The sequence below is a fragment of the Oryzias latipes genome, chromosome 20 (assembly GCF_002234675.1).
Source record: "Oryzias latipes chromosome 20, ASM223467v1".
NCBI classification, from domain to species: domain Eukaryota; kingdom Metazoa; phylum Chordata; class Actinopteri; order Beloniformes; family Adrianichthyidae; genus Oryzias; species Oryzias latipes.
Window position 1 is genome coordinate 14,511,581 of NC_019878.2, and position 19,106 is coordinate 14,530,686.

General features: G+C 40.6%; 1 protein-coding gene across 4 annotated transcripts in view; it reads left to right on the plus strand.

Annotated features, from left to right (window-relative positions):
- The window catches only part of cntnap2 (contactin associated protein like 2), a 364,810-nt gene that overhangs the window by 177,979 nt on the left and 167,725 nt on the right, over nt 1–19,106 (plus strand). For all 4 annotated transcript variants that reach the window (XM_020712697.1, XM_020712695.2, XM_011488837.3 and 1 more), the window contains exon 10: nt 14,600–14,749. In XM_020712697.1, coding sequence (XP_020568356.1) covers nt 14,600–14,749 — 150 coding nt within the window. The remainder of the gene's footprint in view (nt 1–14,599; nt 14,750–19,106) is intronic.

The window sequence follows — 19,106 nt, forward strand, 5'->3', positions numbered from 1 at the left end:
TGCATGCCTCCCCATAAAGGTTTGCCCATTTTTCAACAAAGCACACAGCCTGTATCCACCTGTAAAGGCAGTTGTAACTAATAGCATTTTGTGGTAGAAGCGCCAGATTTGGCTTGGATGTGCTGTACCATAGGATCCCTGCCCTTAGAAAAGGGATGTTAGACACGAAAAAAACCCAAAATGGTGGCCATTTGTAAAGATGGCCATCATTCACACAATTGTTACAAAAGTAATTAACGTCCCCCCCCCCCCCCCCCATCTCAGAAATATGGACTGTTCATGCACAACCTTGAGGGGTATCAACAATATAATATTATATGTTTATTGTACTTTTTTAAATACTGGATTTTCTTCTTGCCTACTTGCTTTTCTGAAAAATTGCATCTTAAGGTACATCCATGCCAAATTTGGTGCTTGTACCACAAAATGCACAATTATTTTATAGCCGGCTCCACTATCACGCTTGAGATAAGGTTAGGGTCTGGCAATAATTGGTTAAGTTCAAAGTAATAGTTGGGGGCTGGTTTTAAGCTGTGCAAAAATGTTAGTTTTCTGTGTTACATCCTAATAAGAATAACAAAATGTTGTGAATGTGTATAAGTACGGAGCCCCTAAAGGGCCATTGATAGGAAAAAAAATGGAGGAAAAATATTTTTTTTGAAGTAAAAAAAAAAAAAAAAAAAAACTAACTGGTGCGCACCAGTTAGTTTCAGGTGCGCACCAGTTAGTTTCAGGTGCGCACCAGTTAGTATCAGAAGATATCAGATAGTTGACCTACTTGCTCATTGTGCACCAAGTAGCTACAGTTGTCTTGAGAATGGCTAAAGTTGAGGATATGGACCTTGTAAACTTTCTGAAAACAAGAAATATTACTGACAATGTCATAATGTCACCTGAAACTAATTGGTGCGCACCTGAAACTAACTGGTGCGCACCTGATACTAACTGGTGCGCACCTGAAACTAACTGGTGCGCACCTGAAACTAACTGGTGCGCACCTGAAACTAACTGGTGCGCACCTGAAACTAACTGGTGCGCACCTGAAACTAACTGGTGCGCACCTGAAACTAACTGGTGCGCACCTGAAACTAACTGGTGCGCACCTAAAACTAACTGGTGCGCACATGATACTAACTGGTGCGCTCCAATAATTTATTTTTTTTCCTTTTTACTTCAAAAAAAAATATTTTACTCCCGAAAAAATTTTTTTTACTTCAAAAAAAAAAATTTTTCCTCCAGTTTTTTTTTTTTTTCATCAATGGCCCTTTAGGGGCTCCGTATATAAGGGTATTAGTTCATGGATGCATTTCTTTTCACCTCTGCGAATCCGGCTTAAACTAATAAGATCAGTTGCTCGCAGATAGTGAATTACTATCAGTCACACATGAGGTTCCTCGCACTGTCCAAACAGGAAACAAATGGCATTAAAATAATGGAAAAGCCTGCGGCACAAATTTAAGGGGGAGAGCACAACACAACTACCCCAAATTATAATATGATATTGTTTCATTCCCCTTGAGTGTTTGTGTGTGTGCCTCTGAGTTTATGAGGATACGTTTTCGTATGAATATGTGGGATTTTTGTAGGCAAAAAGTATATTTTCACAAGCTGTGTGGAGGGCAAACTGCCATCTGCAAAGATGCGCAACGCTTTTCAAATTACCTCTGAGGCACCAATACTTAGGAGAGCAGGAGATGGGAGAATAAATTCGTAAATGCCTGAGGGCCCCATAAATTTATAGAAGAGAGCATACATTTTTAGTGTATACAAAGAATCAATATTTAACCAAAATGACAGAAAGATGTGGTAAAAATTATTGGAAACTGAGTGGAGGAGATAAAGTAAAGGATGTGGAGAACATCAAAAATGTTTATGAAACTGGAATGTCACTAATCTAATATGCTCATTGAAACTGCTTAAAAATTGCATTTTGGGTATGCAGAAGCCCAAAATGTGCATTGCGTTAGACTTTTCATAGGAAGCTATCGCTCGAACACATGTTCAAGCATAACAAAAGTTGGTTTTGTAAACACTCTGTATCTGGAGCTCTCATTTTCTTTGCTGTATGGAGCCTTGTTCTTTATCTGCATATTGAGCTTTTTTTCCCCAAGCTTTTAATTTTTTTATTTTTAGACCATGTTATCAGCCTGGACGAACAACAGTTATGAAAAGAGATGATGAGAGGCATTGTGAAGTCTTGGAGTGTTATGAGTGGCATCTCTGGGGTTCAGATCCAGTTCATACAGTTGCACATGGTATGTGCTGCAGCTGAAAGGTTGTACTTTAAATCTTACGATTACCATGGTATCCAGTTGAACCCATTTCAGCTTTTATCCCATAGGAAAAATTAAAAAAAAGATTCTGTTTAACATGTCAAATAACTCATGATTGCACCCACTTTTCAGCAACAGATCTGATTTGGTACGATGGGAAAGTGTTAAAGTAGGGATTTTTATTTTTATTACAGATGGGCTGCAGAGTGGTTAAAAGATTAGCTTACCACTGAGGTGAATCTTTATTGATTGCATTTATTTGACCACAGATTTTCACATGGATTCTGTCTAACTAACCAGAGTCCAAACCTAATAAAAACCTGGGATGCAGCTGATCAGCTCAACCAGTCTGCACTAGCATGGCAGCCCGCACTTGAGTCCTGCTGTGTGGGGATTACTCTGATCAAAAACAGTAAGTCATGTTTCTTTGGCAGCTGCGCTGATCAGGCGGTGGTCCAACACAGCATTTTTTTGGCCATGAAGATTTGTTGAACTGCAGTAGTTCATTGATGGTTTAAAAACTGACACATTCATGCTAACTTGTGTTGATAAATGTTCTATATGAGGGGCTGTCATGACATCCTGGTCATCCTGCTGTCTTGTTCCAACAGACCTGCAAATGAACATTACACAGCAAACCACAAAACAGTCTATCTTGAGAAATCTGGATTGTTTTCCTCCTTCTTTTCAGCTGTCCTTTACCATTTGCGCTTTTATTTTATCAGTGACAGGCAGCTGGCATGGGCATAGTTTGAGCCTGTGCAAGCTTTGTGTGCGACAGTAAGAGACGGTGCCATTGTGTATTCACACAAGAGTCAGCAGTGGTTTCTGCAGGCATATGTGTGTGATTATCTAGCTTCCCTATCACTGGATTCTGGATCCGTAAAAGCTTTACTGTTTAAAGCTATTGCGGGTGATATAAAACAGATGAAAAGACATGAGCTTGCATACTATGTATTTCCTATTCCATTCTGTAGGTCATAAAAAAGACCCAAACAAGCACAATTGTTAGAAGAGATCACTTGGGGAAAAGATACTAAAAGTAGAGCCCATTGCTTTTGTGTTTTTATTTTACCATGGCTCCAGCATTTGTTCTGACGTTTGATGGAAAGAAGGAAGTAATTCATAAAGTAATTCCACCATAAACCACTGGATGCAGGTTGCAGAAGAGGAAATTAACTTATTAATAATCATGTCACAAAGTCATGTCAGAAAAGTCATACTCCACGCCTGACCCCTCGGTCCACGCCTGACCCCTCCACGCCTGACCCCTCGGTCGACTCCACGCCTGACCCCTCGGTCGACTCCACGCTTGACCCCTCGGTTGACTCCACGCCTGACCCCATGCCTGACCCGCCGGCTGACTTCATGCCTGACCTGCCGGATGCACCCCGACCCGTCCCGGCTTCCAAGGGGGTGCCTGACACACACTGGCCCGACCCGCCGGAGCTCGACGAATGGCCCGACCCGCTGGAGCTCGACGACTGGCCCGACCCACCGGAGCTCGACAACTGGCCCGACCCGCCGGCTCACTCCATGCCTGACCCACCGGCTCACTCCATGCCTGACCCGCCGGCTCACTCCATGCCTGATCCGCCAGCTGACTGCTGGCAGAACTCAGGCTTAACCACTCTCGCCCCAGACTTTATGCCAGACCCGCCTAGTCTTCCACGTCGGACTGCGCGGCCTCCCGGCCGTCTTCCAGACCTGCCTCGCCGGACTGCACGGCCTCCTGGCCATCCTCCTGACCTGCCTTGCCGGACTACGCGGCCTCCCGGCCGTCCTCTGGACATATCGTCTCGGCCTGGCTGGTGTGCGCAGCACAGCCTCCTAGGACTCTGTTGTCCGTCAAAGTTCGTCTCACGGGCCCCCTCCTCCTTGGTTGACTTTTGGAACCTCGGTGCGGTTCCTTGATGGGGGGGTACTGTCATGGTTTGGGTTTCTTTCTATTGGTTTTTGCTTTCCGTCTTGTTTTAGTCATGTTTGAGTTCTGTTTCCTGTTTTATTTTGAAAGGTTTCCTGTTTTTTTCATGTTCTTGAGTTTTACTTCTTTGGTCCCAATCTGCCCTGATCATGTTCACCTGTGTCTTGTCAGTCCTGTCTGTATATAAGTCTAAATAAGTTCTCTAATTTGATGCTTTATTTAACTATCATGACGATCGCTTTTCTTTACCGCTGCAGTCGAGGTCTGTGCGCGTTGTCACGTTACCGTGACAATACGCCTCACCACGTAACAAATAGCAAACCGATCTTCACCAAACAAATAACAAAAATTGAGTACTAAAAAGTGATTTTATATTTATTTCTCTTTTAAGTGACCATGGTATACGTGGGTTAATGGTCTTTGAAGTGTGCATTATTAGATTGATGGACTTCGCGGAAGTCAGGCTTCCACGGTGTGTGTTAATTTCTGATAATGCACACTTCGTTGGCCATTTTTCCCCTACTTATTCATCACCTGTAATTTATTAATCTATTTTAATTTAGCCTAATATTTCATTTTGAGGTATTTTTATTTAAAATTGTGACATTGGGCCACAGTAAAAGATCAAAATACAACAAAAATACAAGAACAAATCATCGGGTCCAGGGAGCTCTAGTTTAACACATAAAAAAGTAGCTAAACCTTTCTGAGCAATCCAGAAAATATTTACCACAAACCTCTTATTAAAACTATAATACATATAATGCATATTTTCACATACTTTAATGTCCGAGGCGTCCAGCCCTACACATACCCCAATAATTTATGACAACAAACACCTCGTTGGGCTTTTCCCAATAGATAATAGTGGTGGCGTTGTTTTGGGTTAATTCTACAAAGAACTACAAAGTCGCACATTGAAGACGTCACAGTAGTAACCGGTGTATACTGCGTGGTGGGTACAAGGATATAAAGACATGCACTGAGAGCGATGTAGTGTAAAACACGTTTTCAGAGTTTAAATAAAAGGTTTATACAAGTAAACAGCTGAACCCTTTTTTTTAGACTGTTTTTATAGAATAAAAATGAAACAAATGTGTCTGTAATCCATTAATTAAGATTAAAAAGATAATTTGACATCTCTAATATATTGCTTTATTTTCCTTTTTTAGACATCTGCTTGTGTGTCTTAATTTTATTACACCTCAATATCATTTTTTGGGGGCTGATTGACAGGTGGAGGAATTTTGCCCCACCTAAATGTTGTTTTTAAGACACTGTTGGTTTGAGCAAGGCAAACTTCTGTCAACAAACCTATCCACTTCAGGTTACATTTTTGTTTAATGGCGAATTCCTTTTCTAGTGGTTTGCAACCTCCTTAGAAGGCCGAAAGTGCTTTGCAGTCACAGTCCCATTCACCTATTCCACTGCAGAACACTGGGGCCAACCCATAACCACCAGGAACAATGTGCGGTTCAGTGTCTTACCCAAAGACACTTTGACACATGAAGAAACCACTGCAATCTTCCAATCAGAGGTTGACCACTCTACCTCTACACTACAGCCGCCCAAAGTGGGTGACATCAGACATTATCCATCCAGTTTCATACGTCTATTCATTAAAACTGACAAAACAGATAACCTTCATGTTTAGGGTCATATTCTCTCCCACAAAGCACTTAAATTTTCAATTTGTCAAAGGTTGAGGCAACATTGCAGCGTGTACTGAATGTGTGCAGACATTTGTCTGTCTGCGATTAACCAGAAATGCCCTGTACATGACCACAGTCTTCACACTTAGCAAGGGACCATTTTGAGTCTTAATTTATTTGCCAATTGCCTTGATCCAACACACATGCACCCATGCGCACACACAGTTTCACCCCTCTGATGAAGATTGATTACTGCCAACTCCCTGCTGATGTGAAAGCCGGGCTTGGAAATGTAAAAAAAAGACATTCTCGGAAAAAAACAAACAACGTGAAGTGGGTGTTGAATGTGATGAGGATTCGAACTGACACTACCATCACATGAACAACAGAAGCTTGCAGATGTTCTTACACATACTTCAATTTTATTGACTCAAAAAGGATCCCAAGTTATGTGTATTGACTGGCAAGCAGATCCATGACTACAAGCTCTCTGCAGAGTGATTTGCAGGTGACTGTACCTTGAACTTTGCTGCATTGTCCTTACTATTGATCTATTACAGTCAGTGAAGCAGTGAACTAAACCCAATTGAAAAAGATGGAAACTGTACAGCAGATGGGCACAAAAAGGAGATAAGTACAGAGGCACTTACAAGAGAGTAAAAAGTGAAATCCAGAGAAATAAAGATAGAAGAATGATGCCAAGGCAAAGATGGAAGACTGACTTGAACAATTAGTGTCAGTAAGACTAGGAGAAGAGAAGATCATGAGAGTGAGCCGGCTTCTCTTCCAGCTTCAGTAGTAAGGCCCCCTTTCCAAAACATCGCTCATATTTAATGGAGCACTGCTACAAGGGAAGGAAGCAAAAAGACAGTGCATAAGTCATACACACACCTAGCACACACTCACAGCCTACAAGGACTTGTGGCGACAACCCAACACATTTCACATGCAGGAGCCTTGAGCATCGAAGATCCCAAGACAGGGCAGAGAAAAAGAATGGAAAAAAGGGAAAAAAAACTTAAATGTTGAGGGGTTGACATACAAAAGTGTCAGTAAGGAAAAATATAAGTGAGGCAGGTAGAAAGAAGGATCTTTCACTGCTATTTTCATATGAACCACAGTAAAATATGATGTGACAGAATAAAAGTTAAAAAGAGACATAAGAAAAAATAACCTCTTGCCAACAATATTACACCCAAATTTTAATTTTGGGGTTAATATTTAGCATTTTAATGCAGTTTCTTTTAACGAAGAGATAAAAATCTAAACAATCTAAATTGGTTAAAAAAAAAAAAAAACAAGATGGCGCCAGCGTTTGGTTTAGTTTGTTTATTGCGTTTTTACTATTTTTAATCAGTTACCATAATGTATCTACTCTTCTGGTCTACAATCGCAAAGTACTCTTAAACATTGCACAATATTATGAGTCTCTGTCAAAATGGACTTACAAGGACAAGACGTTGGAATCACCGCTGTTGGACATACCAGCGTTCCTGCGTCGCACTCCATTCAACCTTCCACGAAGGTAATGGTCAAGGAGGCGAGGAAAGCGAAGTGGTGTTCTGGTGAAGATCAAGGCTCTCCGGAGGACGTCTAAAGGAAATATCCGATGATGTGGACATGATTGCAAGTTTTTGCGCTGGATCCTTCCTGTTCCCACAACCACCTCCATCTAAAGACTCAGCTCCACCAGCATTACAGCAACCATCTCCATCTAAGGACTCACCTGCACCAGCACCACAACAACTACCGCCAGCTAAGGACCCAGCTGCAGAACCACAACAACAACCACCAGATTTGGCCCCAGAAATTCCACCATCTGACCAGCTGTGGGCGCCCCCTGCTACATCTACTCCCAGTGAAGAATCACTTTCCTTTTCGTCCCCCCCACTTTCACCCATGGCCCTACCTAGCCATTTTGATAGCCTCATTAAGTCAGGAATTAAGATGGCTCCCCTAACACCTGTGAGCCTCACACCACACAGGAGCTCTCCTACCCCTCCAGCGCCCCCTCCTTATCCTTCACCCAAAGTCCCTCCAACACGGCCTTCATCCAAACCCCCTCCAACACGCCCCCTCCGTCGTTCACCCAAATCCCGTCCAGCTCCCACTCCTCCCGGTCCATCACCCAAACTACCCTCTACTCGACCTCTCCTGCGCGCCTCTAGAGGTGCTATTCCCCGGAGCTAGGATGAAACGGGCCCCCAGTGTCCTAGGAAAGGTTATGTCAAACTGGGGCCCTGTGATGAACAGCTTCCTTCTGGTGCTATACCTGTAGTTGCACCACGTAGAATGCAAAAAAGGGCAGTTAGATTGTCCAATCAAAGAAATCTAGTTCACATCCCTTGCAAGAAGGTTTTGACCAGTCCCAAGGAAACTAAGCTCAAACTTGCTGCACTCAATGTCAGATCTTTATGCAACAAATCATTTTTAATCAATAATCTTATCTCTTCTTTTAATCTTGATTTTATGTTATTAACTGAAACATGGCTTGACAAAAACACAGGAAACATAGTTCTAGTCGAATCAACTCCCCCCAACTACAAACATGAATCGGAAATACGAGAAAATAAAAAGGGTGGAGGCGTTTCTGCACTGTTTAGAGATAATATTGCAACCCGCAGACTATCATTTGGTGTGTTTTCATCATTTGAGTATGTGTCCTTTAAGATTGAGCTAAAACAAACTCCTCCCTTACTCTGCATAGTTATGTACAAACCTCCTCAGCACAGCCAAAGTTTTATTGATGATTTCACTGAAATGCTCTCAGTTGTGTGCACAGACTTTGATGGTCTAGTCATTACAGGTGATTTTAATGTTCATGTTGATAATGTCAATGACAGAAATGCAAAAGAGCTCAATGCTGTCCTTGAAACCTTTGGTCTAATTCAGCATGTGAGTTGCCCCACCCACAGCAGAGGGCACACTCTGGACCTGCTCATCACAAGGGGGGTTATTATTTACAATGTCAGTGTGGTTGATGTCGCCCTCTCTGATCATTTCTGTGTATTCTTTGACCTGTCTGTTGCTCCCAAACCACCGCCTGGCCCTGCAGTTGTCCAGGGGAGACAAACAAATGAGAGCACTAGGGCACAGTTTGTAGAAATGATAAACCCTGAAAACGTCTCTGGTGCCAATGTTGATGAAATGCTGAATTCTGTTACTTCTAGCATCTTGAATGTTCTGGATGCCATTGCCCCTATGAAAGTTAAATTGAGAAAACATAGACAGAAAGCTCCCTGGAGGAATGATGATCTAGTCAGGGCACAGAAACAACAGTGCCGCAGAGCCGAGCGAAAGTGGCGCAAGTCAAAACTCGAGGTTCATTATGGAATATATAAGGCGGAGTTGTACGCTTACAACCAGATCTTATGCAGAACAAGGGAAAGGTACTTCTCTGAAATAATTGGAAGTTGCAGCAGCAACTCTCGTATCCTGTTCACAACAGTTAACAGATTAACTAACCTTCCAACCCAGCTACCAATAGAACTGGTTTGTACACCCAAATATAATGAGTTTGCTGTATTTTTCAATGACAAGGTTCAGGGCATTAAAAAAGCCATCAACTCCACAACACATATAACTATCCAACGGCCACCTACTCACTCTAAGCTGACTCACTTTGTACCTGTCACTGACCAAATTGTCCAAGAGACCATCACCCGTCTGAGCTCGTCTACATGCTGCCTTGATGTGTTACCCACTAGATTTCTAAAGTCTGTCTTGAACAGTGTGTTGCCATCAATTACTCAAATAGTTAACATGTCTCTTCAATCTGGAATATTTCCAGAGGCCTTAAAAACTGCAGTCATTAAACCCCTCCTGAAAAAGAGCGGTCTTGATCCCACTGTACTGAATAATTACAGACCTATCTCTAATCTGCCATTTTAGGAAAAGTCCTTGAAAAAGTTGTCTACCAACAGCTCACTGACTTTCTCTTATTAAACAATTCGTTTGATGTTTTCCAGTCAGGTTTTAGACCCCATCATAGCACAGAAACTGCTCTTATCAAGGTAACCAATGACATCCGCCTGAACACTGATGATGGAAAAGTCTCTGTCTTAATCCTGCTAGACCTGAGCGCTGCCTTTGATACTGTTGATCATGGGATCCTTTTGCACAGACTCCAAGACTGGGTTGGCATCTCTGGATCTGCCCTAAGTTGGCTCAAGTCTTATCTGGAAGACAGGAAATATTTTGTTGAAATTGGGAGTTGTGTCTCAGACTACATGGGCTTGAATTGTGGTGTGCCCCAGGGATCGATCCTGAGACCCCTTCTGTTCAACCTCTACATGCTGCCACTAGGGCAGTTAATACGCAGTAATAACATTTCTTATCACAACTATGCAGATGATACTCAGATCTATGTGTCACTGACAACAGGTGAATATGGGCCGGTGGATTCACTCAGCCACTGCCTCCAACAGATCAGTGCGTGGATGCAGAACAACTTTCTCCAGCTAAACTCAGACAAGACCGAAGTTATTGTTTTTGGCCCACAGAAACAAAGAGAAATTGTCAGCAGCTACCTTCATTCTCTGTCTCTTAAACCCTCAAATCAAGTCAGAAATCTAGGGGTAATCATGGACTCTGACCTGAACTTTAACAGCCATATCAAGTCAGTAACATCAGCGGCATTTTACCACCTGAAAAACATTGCCAAAATCAAAAACATAATCTCAAAGCGAGACCTGGAGATACTTATTCATGCATTTGTCTCCAGTAGGTTAGACTACTGTAACGGCCTGCTCACCGGCCTCTCCAAACGAGCTGTAAAACAGCTTCAGTACATCCAGAATGCTGCTGCTCGAGTCCTGACCAAAACCAGGAAGTATGATCACATTAGTCCTGTGCTCAGGTCTTTGCACTGGCTCCCTGTACCTCAAAGAATAGACTTCAAAGCAGCTCTGCTTGTGTACAAGTCTCTCCATGGCCACGCACCAAAGTACATCTCTGACATGTTAGTGCCATATGAACCATCTCGTACTCTGAGGACCTCAGGGGCCGGCCTCCTGTTGATACCCAGAGTCAGAACTAAACAAGAGGAATCAGCGTTTCAATATTCTGCAGCTAAAATCTGGAACAGCCTCCCTGAAGGCGTAAGACAGGCCTCTTCTGTGTTCATGTTCAAATCTAGACTTAAAACATTTCTGTTTAGCCGTGTATATGACTGAAAGGTCCTATCTGCACTTTTCTTTCCTTCCTTTCTTTTTAAATCTTTTTTTTTCTTTTCTTTTAAAGTAAATTTTATGTTGATTATTTATATGATGTATTGTGATTTTAATGCATTTTTCTGTTTTGTGAAGCACCTTGAATTACTTTGTGTACGAATTGTGCTATACAAATAAACTTGCCTTGCCTTGCCTTGCCTTGCCTTTGGCCAGGGGCATCAGCTGACCAAGCGCACCTGCCTGTGGCGGCTCCATGGTTGCATAGATTTCGGCATTCTTCGGCCGCTGAATCGGGCTTTGTCTACAGCCACAGACGAGCTGATGCACTCATCAATGCTAGATCCATAGCCAACAAAAATTTTATCCTGAACGACTTCTTTACGTCCCGAGAGCTGGATTTTATGTTCCTGAGGGAGACGTGGCTTCAGCCTGGTTAATTTACTCCTTTCTCTGAACTTTTACCTCCTGATTGTGGATTCTTCAGCTCCCTGAGAAGTACAGGCAGAGGCGGAGGAGTCGCAGTCGTGTTCCAGTCCAGGTTTTCTTGTCGGCAGCTCCCAGCTGACCGCTTCTCCGGGTTCTCCAGCTTTGATGTCCAGCTTGTGGAGATCAGATGTGGATCCCCGGTCCTCTGTGTGGTGGTCTACCGACCACCTAGATTTAACAGTGACTTCCTGCATGACTTTGGAGATCTTTTGTCAGCGATTATTTTAGATTACGATCGTATTTTAATTGTTGGTGACTTTAACATTCATGTGTGTTGTGAGTCCAAGCCACTAACAAAATATTTTATCGACTTGACTGGCTCTTTTAGTCTGAACCAGTTAGTGCAGTCTTCAAAACATGCGGAAGGACACACACTGGACTTGATTTTAACTCTTGGGTTACGTGCAGAGGTTAAAGAAGTTTGTGAAGCCAGGATTTCTGATCATTTATCTGTTTTATTCGAGATCGAGCTTTTAAAGCCTGTACCCGGTTTGCCCGCCTCTGCGCGCCCCCGTCGCCTGATCAATGCACAGACAGCATCGCACTTTTTAGCTGGTCTTAACGACTGTAAATCTCTTTTAGATACACACCAGCATGAAAATGTTGATCTGCTTTTGAACTATTTTAACTCTGTGTGTCAATATTTTAGACGCTATTGCACCCTTTAAAACGAAGCGCTGTAATTCAGCACAAGAGCAGTGGCTCAACGAATACACCCGGACACTCAGGTGCGCCCTCCGGCGGGCTGAGAGGAGATGGAAGAAGGACAGGCTCCACATTTCTTTGGAGATTTTAAAAAACTGCTTATCTGAGTATCAGGCAGCCGTCAAAAGCGCCAAGGCACCGTTTATTTCTAATTATGTGGTTGGCGAATATCATTAAGCTCCAAATTCTTTTTAACTCTTTGAACTCTCTTTTAAATCCTTACGACTCATCACCCATGACTCCTTCTTCTGCACTCTGTGAAAGATTCTTAAGATATTTTATTAGTAAGTGCTGCCAGGCTTTTATCTGTATCCTGCACCCCTCAACCTGTTATTGTATCTGCACTATCTGCTGTTTTACATCATTTTGAGCCTGTGACTCTCTCAGAAATTTCTGAGATAGTTCAGCACCTGAGACCCTCTTATTGTCCAGGGGACAGTATTCCCCCCAGACTGCTGAAGAAAGTATTCAGTTCTATCGGTCCCTGGGTAGTCAGTTTTATTAATACTTCTCTTCTTTCAGGTTGTGTTCTAGCTGCCTTTAAACATGCTGTGGTGCAACCACTTCTTAAAAAGACCAGTTGAATCCCTCTGTTCTCTCAAACTTTAGGCCCATATCCAAGCTGCCTTTTCTGTCAAAAATTTTAGAGAAGGTGGTTTATCTTCAGCTACAGGACCATCTAGAGTTTTATGGCATCTTTGACAAATTCCAAACTGGTTTTAGAGCACATCACAGCACGGAAACGTCTCTACTCAGGGTATGCAATGATTTGATTTTAACTATCGTTTCTGGAGCTTCTGCTGTTTTACTCCTTCTTGACCTTTTCGCTGCATTTGACACAATGAATCACGATAATTTACTCTCACGATTAGAGCACTCCGTTGGTGTGAAAGGCACAGCGCTTCAGTGGGTTAAGTCCTACTTATCCAATAGGAGTTTTTCTGTCCAACTGGGACCATTCTCATTCACAAAGATCCCACTTAGACATGGGGTACCTCAAGGCTCAATTGTAGGCCCTATTCTATTTTCTTTTTACCTGCTTCCACTGGGCTCCTTCTTTGAAAAACACCATGTGTCTTATCACTGTTATGCAGATGATATCCAGATTTATCTACCCTTAAAATCTGGAGGAGTCCAGTGTGTAGAGAACCTACAAAGGTGTTTGGAGGAAGTTAAAGCTTGGATGAACCTAAACTTCCTCTGCTTAAATGAAAGTAAAACCGAGGTCCTTCTGTTTGGGAAAGCGGAGCTCCTGACAGAATGCAGCAGTGCCATTGGGTCATTAGACTCTAACCGGCATTTTATTAGGAATCTTGGGGTTACTTTAAATTGTAGTTTTAATTTTGACAAAGGAGTTAGTGCAGTAGTCCAGTCCAGCTTTTATCATCTTAGATTAATCAGTAAAGTGACGCCATATCTCCCCCATGACACCCTGGAAAGGGTTGTTCAAGCTTTCATCTTCTCCAGACTGGACTACTGTAACTCCCTTTATTCCGGGATGGACCAGTCTCTCCTCCGTCGTCTTCAGCTGGTCTAGAATACAGCTGCCCGACTACAAACGGGGACCAGACGGCGTGATCACATTACACCAATACTGCACTCTCTGCACTGGCTGCCTGTTTCTTTTAGAATTGATTTTAAAATCTTACTCTTGGTTTTTAAATGTTTACATGGTCTGGCACCTCCTTATCTTTCTGAGCTCCTGCAGAGCCATCGTTCTCGTAGAGCTCTGAAATCTGTAGACCAGATGCTCTTAGTTGTTCCAAGGACTCGACTTGTGACCAAGGGGAACAGAGCGTTTTCAGTGGCTGCTCCTAAACTCTGGAATCGTCTCCCCCTGTCAGTGAGATCTGCCAGATCCGTAAATGATTTTAAATCTCTTCTAAAAACTCATCTTTTTACATTAGCTTTTAACATCAGAGAGAATAATAATTAGGCAGCTTTTTTGTTTTATTGATTTTGATTTTATTTATTTTATTTGATTTTATTGTTATCGTTTTAATGTGCTTCTTTGAATTTTACCTATGGTTTTAGTGTATTTATACTTGTGCAGCACTTTGGATGTCTGGAAGATGTTAAAGCGCTATGTAAATAAAGATTGATTGATTGATTGATTGATTGATTGCTTGATTGATTGATTGATTGATTGATTGATTGATTGATTGATTGATTGATTGATTGATTGATTGATTGATTGATTGATTGATTGATTGATTGATTGATTGATTGATTGATTGATTGATTGATTGATTGATTGATTGATTAAATTCAGTCCTATGTTTACTTCAGACATTTTATTTCACTTTACATGTGTGCCAAAAAAAGGAGTTTTTCATTTTTTCAGAATATTGAATCCATCTTTATTCTCTTGAACAACCCCCTCTCTAGGTTCAGGTCTTAATGATGGCCAGTGGCACGCAGTACGCTTGGTTGCCAAGGAGAACTTTGCCATGTTGACTGTAGATGGTGAGGAAACGTCTGCGGTGCGTTCCACTTCCCCTCTTAGCATCAACACAGGAGGAACGTACCACTTAGGAGGTAAGGCTCACTTCATAATTGTCAATGTAAACATATTACTTTACCTGCATTTACCATTTTTAAAAGCATGTTCACTATGGTTGCCAACTAGTAAATTACAACTACTGATGTGACCGTTTTCTCCTGTTGACTTGGTTTCAGTAAGCAAAAATATCACAACTTCATTTAAATCAGTAAGAAAAAAGTGTATATCTTCCTTTTGTTTTATTTATATATTTATTTTTATTAATCACTAGAATTATATTGTTCTCCTATACTTTTGTTTTATTTAATATGACAGAAACACATGGAAGAATAAAGAAAGAGGCGAGAAAACATTACAAAAATTGACTTTTTCTACTTTTTCATGATTGGATTCACAAAGTGGGCTGCCTTTTTTTATTAATATTATTATTTTTCTATTAAAATGCAGAGCCCCGAGGAGCATTTATAGGTAGATCAGAGTTCATTGATTTGCTTGCACCAGAGATTGGTTGTGATTTATCCTTTCCCAAACAGAAGAGACTACTAATCTCATGGTCATGGCAGCCCACTTTAAAATGTTATTGGTTGTTAAATGACATATGCACTAGTTGCATATATCCTCTAAATAGAAAGAAACTGTACCACTGAACTTCTTAGTTTGTATTTTGACTGTATTTTCTGTTATTTCATTTTTTTTACTCACCATCCTCACCATGTCTTGATAAACTGAACAAGATATTTTTGTTTGCAATGATAAGATTTCCTTTACTCTTGTGTCCTGCTGTGCTTGAACATTAAGTGTACCAATATCTTTTTGATTAAAAAAAACCCAAAACAAACAGGTAGTGATACCTTTGGTCACTGCAGCAATGTCCCTGTTCTGTGTTTTCCATTTATGCCAACACAATTTCATCAAAATGCAAACTACCATTCATAGAGGCAATGGTAAAACTTTGCAGCCAATCATTAAATCATTGTTTTCCACAATTTCAGATCCAAGTTTTGTCCCCACATAATAAAGAAAAAAACATACAATAGTCCATCTAGTTTAGAGTAGAAGTCACACTTTTTGGAAAAAAGTGTAATGCTTCCAAACACATCTACCAAGCTTGGCTTGATGCTGCATTGACACCAAACAAGATTCAAGTCAAATTTGTGTCTGCTGCCTCTTTTGATGTGCGCCAAATATGATGCACAATGCTTGTCCGAAAATGTGTTCATAAACTAGATGCCATGGTCACGTGTGGGAAGAGCTACTATCAAGTTTTTAGCTTCATCACCACAAGGAAGCATTGACTGTATATCTCATTTATAATGGATGGAAGACACGAATCACGTTGAGAAATGTTTGTAGCAATAATGTCATGATAGATGTAACTTGTTTATTGGAAAATCGCTAATAATCAGTCAGTGTTGGTAAAGGAAGACCTCCATTGCAATATATCAAAGTTACTTTATATTGGAGTAGACTATATTGGTTATGAGACAATTGCATGAGAAAAAAACCAAATGAGTTTTAAGGCATATCTAAATTTTATATTCAATTAGAGGTATTAGGAGCTGAATGTCGAGAATGAATTTGGAGAGCAATATTTTAGAAAAAAAGGTCAATTTAGATTAAGAAAAGAGAGCAAAGGAAGAATGACGCCATGGAAATGACAAGTTAAGACGGAAAAAAGAAGGGAGCCATTGAAAATTCAGAATAGTGGACCAAAAACTGCATCTCTACTATTTGGATGCACTCTCTAAAGGAGACAATCAATTATTTACTTCTGAAAGCACACTAAGTAGCTGGAGATTTTCAGGATTGAGAAGTGTCAGAGTTGCAAATGGTTTCATCGTGACTTGCTTCAGTCAGCTACTTGTACCAGTAAACTGTCAAACACAATGATCAGTTGATCCCTGGATATGAAATCAATAGTACTGCAAGAAGCTGAATTGTTGAGGGACATTTACATCAGACCTGCGGATCCTGGCTATCCAAGAGCATCATGGACTTTCAGAAAGTGCATGTCTTGTCTGACAGATGGTTCGCTGTGCTTGTCAAGGTAAAATGTAAAAAAAATATCTGGGTGTTTTCTGTTGGCTAGACTTGGACAGCTGTATGACTAAGGTACCTACCTTTCATGTGGATGACTGCATAAAGAGGGGGAAGTACACTGAGTTTCTCCTAAACCGTAACACCTCATTTCAAGCCTGCTCTTGGAGTTGGATGATTAGATTTTGTGACAGTTAGCTGATTGTATAAATGATCTACACACATTAATGCATCACTTGCCATGCAGCAAAGTTCGCCTCAGTGCAGTAACAGTTCCAATGTTAATCAGATTGTAAGTTACAAAGCGGCAAATTTCAAAAATTTGTATTGATGTAAGGACATTTGTATCATATGGAAGCCAAAAAAAATACACTGCCCTATTTATTTATTTTTGACAGTTTTCTCGTGTTAAGTAGATCCACTGTCTTATTATCACGAGAACACCCGAAACAGGTTGAATGACAGAACCCAGGGCTGACGAGCATCTCTACCTGCCAAACACCAAAAGAACTTATCAATTTATAATTGAATGATTTAACTGTGTTTGACAGTTTTTCTGACAAACTGACAAAATGACAAAAGTATATTGTGTCGGACTGAGTTGGGCTGCTTGGCTTTTGCTAATGTCCGGAGCTCAGTGAACACACCACACAGAGAGGCTTGTCGGCCCTGGGTTCTGTCATTCAACCTGTTGTGGGGGTTTTAAGGAGATAAAGGGGAGGTTCTGAAATTCTTCTCTTAGGGGACTTTCCTGTGATGGATTATTTAGAAATCTTTCAGATTTAGTCTTTCAAAGTGCATCTCAAAGTTCTAACAGCCAGAACATAAAAAATATATATTTTTTATTCTACTGAAAAGGTGTCAGAGACTGTGAAGTAAGGTGGCCCTGAAGCGAAAATCACATCAAATAGTCATTAAACTTAAAAACATATTAAAGATCATAAACAAATAATAAACATTTTTGTAATCCAAACAACCTCCCAGAAGCTAAAAGTTGATTACCTAAAACAAAACAATGAACAAAATGACACAAAATAAATAAGAAAACAAAATACATTTCCAAAAATCAGAAAGGAATGTTAGTTGAAAACAAAACTATGGGACATCCTTGATTGGACAAGGACATTTGTTCACTGTTTTAGGCACAAGTTATTGGCTTGGAAATATCTTTCGACATAAAAGTTTGCTTTGTGTTTCTGGCCAGAGCCACTGCAACTCTTCACCACAGTTCAGGCAAAACATCATCCTGCTTTCCCTCTTTTTGAAATCTCAAACATCATCAACCAACCAGTGATGTCCTATGGTACCTACCTTTCCAGTTTCTTATTTGGTTTCAATTTTCCACATGTCATTTTGCTTTGTGGAAATTACTTTTGTTTTCCAAAAACAATTTGTTGTTTTTTTCTTTTGGTTTCTGGAACTTTGTTTGGATTTCTAAAAGGTAATTTTATGTTTTTGCGTTGAGTAATTTGTTAATGTAATTTGCACTTCAAGGTCACTGTAGTAAAGAGAACTTCAGCTGCAGAAACTTGAGAAACATTTAATACCAAAAACAATTAACCTTCATTTTGGTTAACATGTTTCTAGTCCTCATTTCTCACTGGAGTTATGTCCTTGCAATAAGTGAAATCCGCCAAGTAGTCTGTTTATTTTTTTTGTTTTTTACTAATTTGGTAGATGTTTAAAGACTGTAAACCTATAACTGCTGTAAACCCATCATCCATGTGTTTACACTCTCTCCCAATAGCTTAGTTACATCCCTTTCACAACCTCAAGCTAGCAAAGCAACAAAAATGGCGAGCAATATTGGAGCTATCCAGCTGTACAGTTTTGAGCCAGATGCCAGCTCAGACGGGGAAAATGAACACCTTAAAGAAGCTACTTGTCTGCAAGTAGATTCATCAGAATTGGAGTCTAGAGTATGCGCGGGGTTTAATCTGCTCCTGATCTATCACAATTTGATTAAAGAAATTCTCAGAAATGCAATTTTGATCCAAAATTCTTTCATATTTGTCCTCTATTAAGAGAAAAATGCTTCAAGAACATGCTAAAAACAACCAAAGCAGGACTTTCATTGGAGTGGGTCTATAAACACTTCAATACAGGGATGAGAAATATGCCACTTTCTATATTTACTTTAGTTTCGTTTTTTGTTGTTTTTTGATATTTTAAACGTGTTTTTTAGTTTTGATTTTTAAAGGAAACATTTGTTCAGTACTTTTGGAATTTATAAAATTCTATTCAGGACTGACGGAGAGTTTGAAATCTGCTAGATTAGTTTTACATGCATTTGTAGGAAAATAATTAACTGACTCACACTTGGACCAGTGGTGTTTATTTTAACTTGCCAATGAT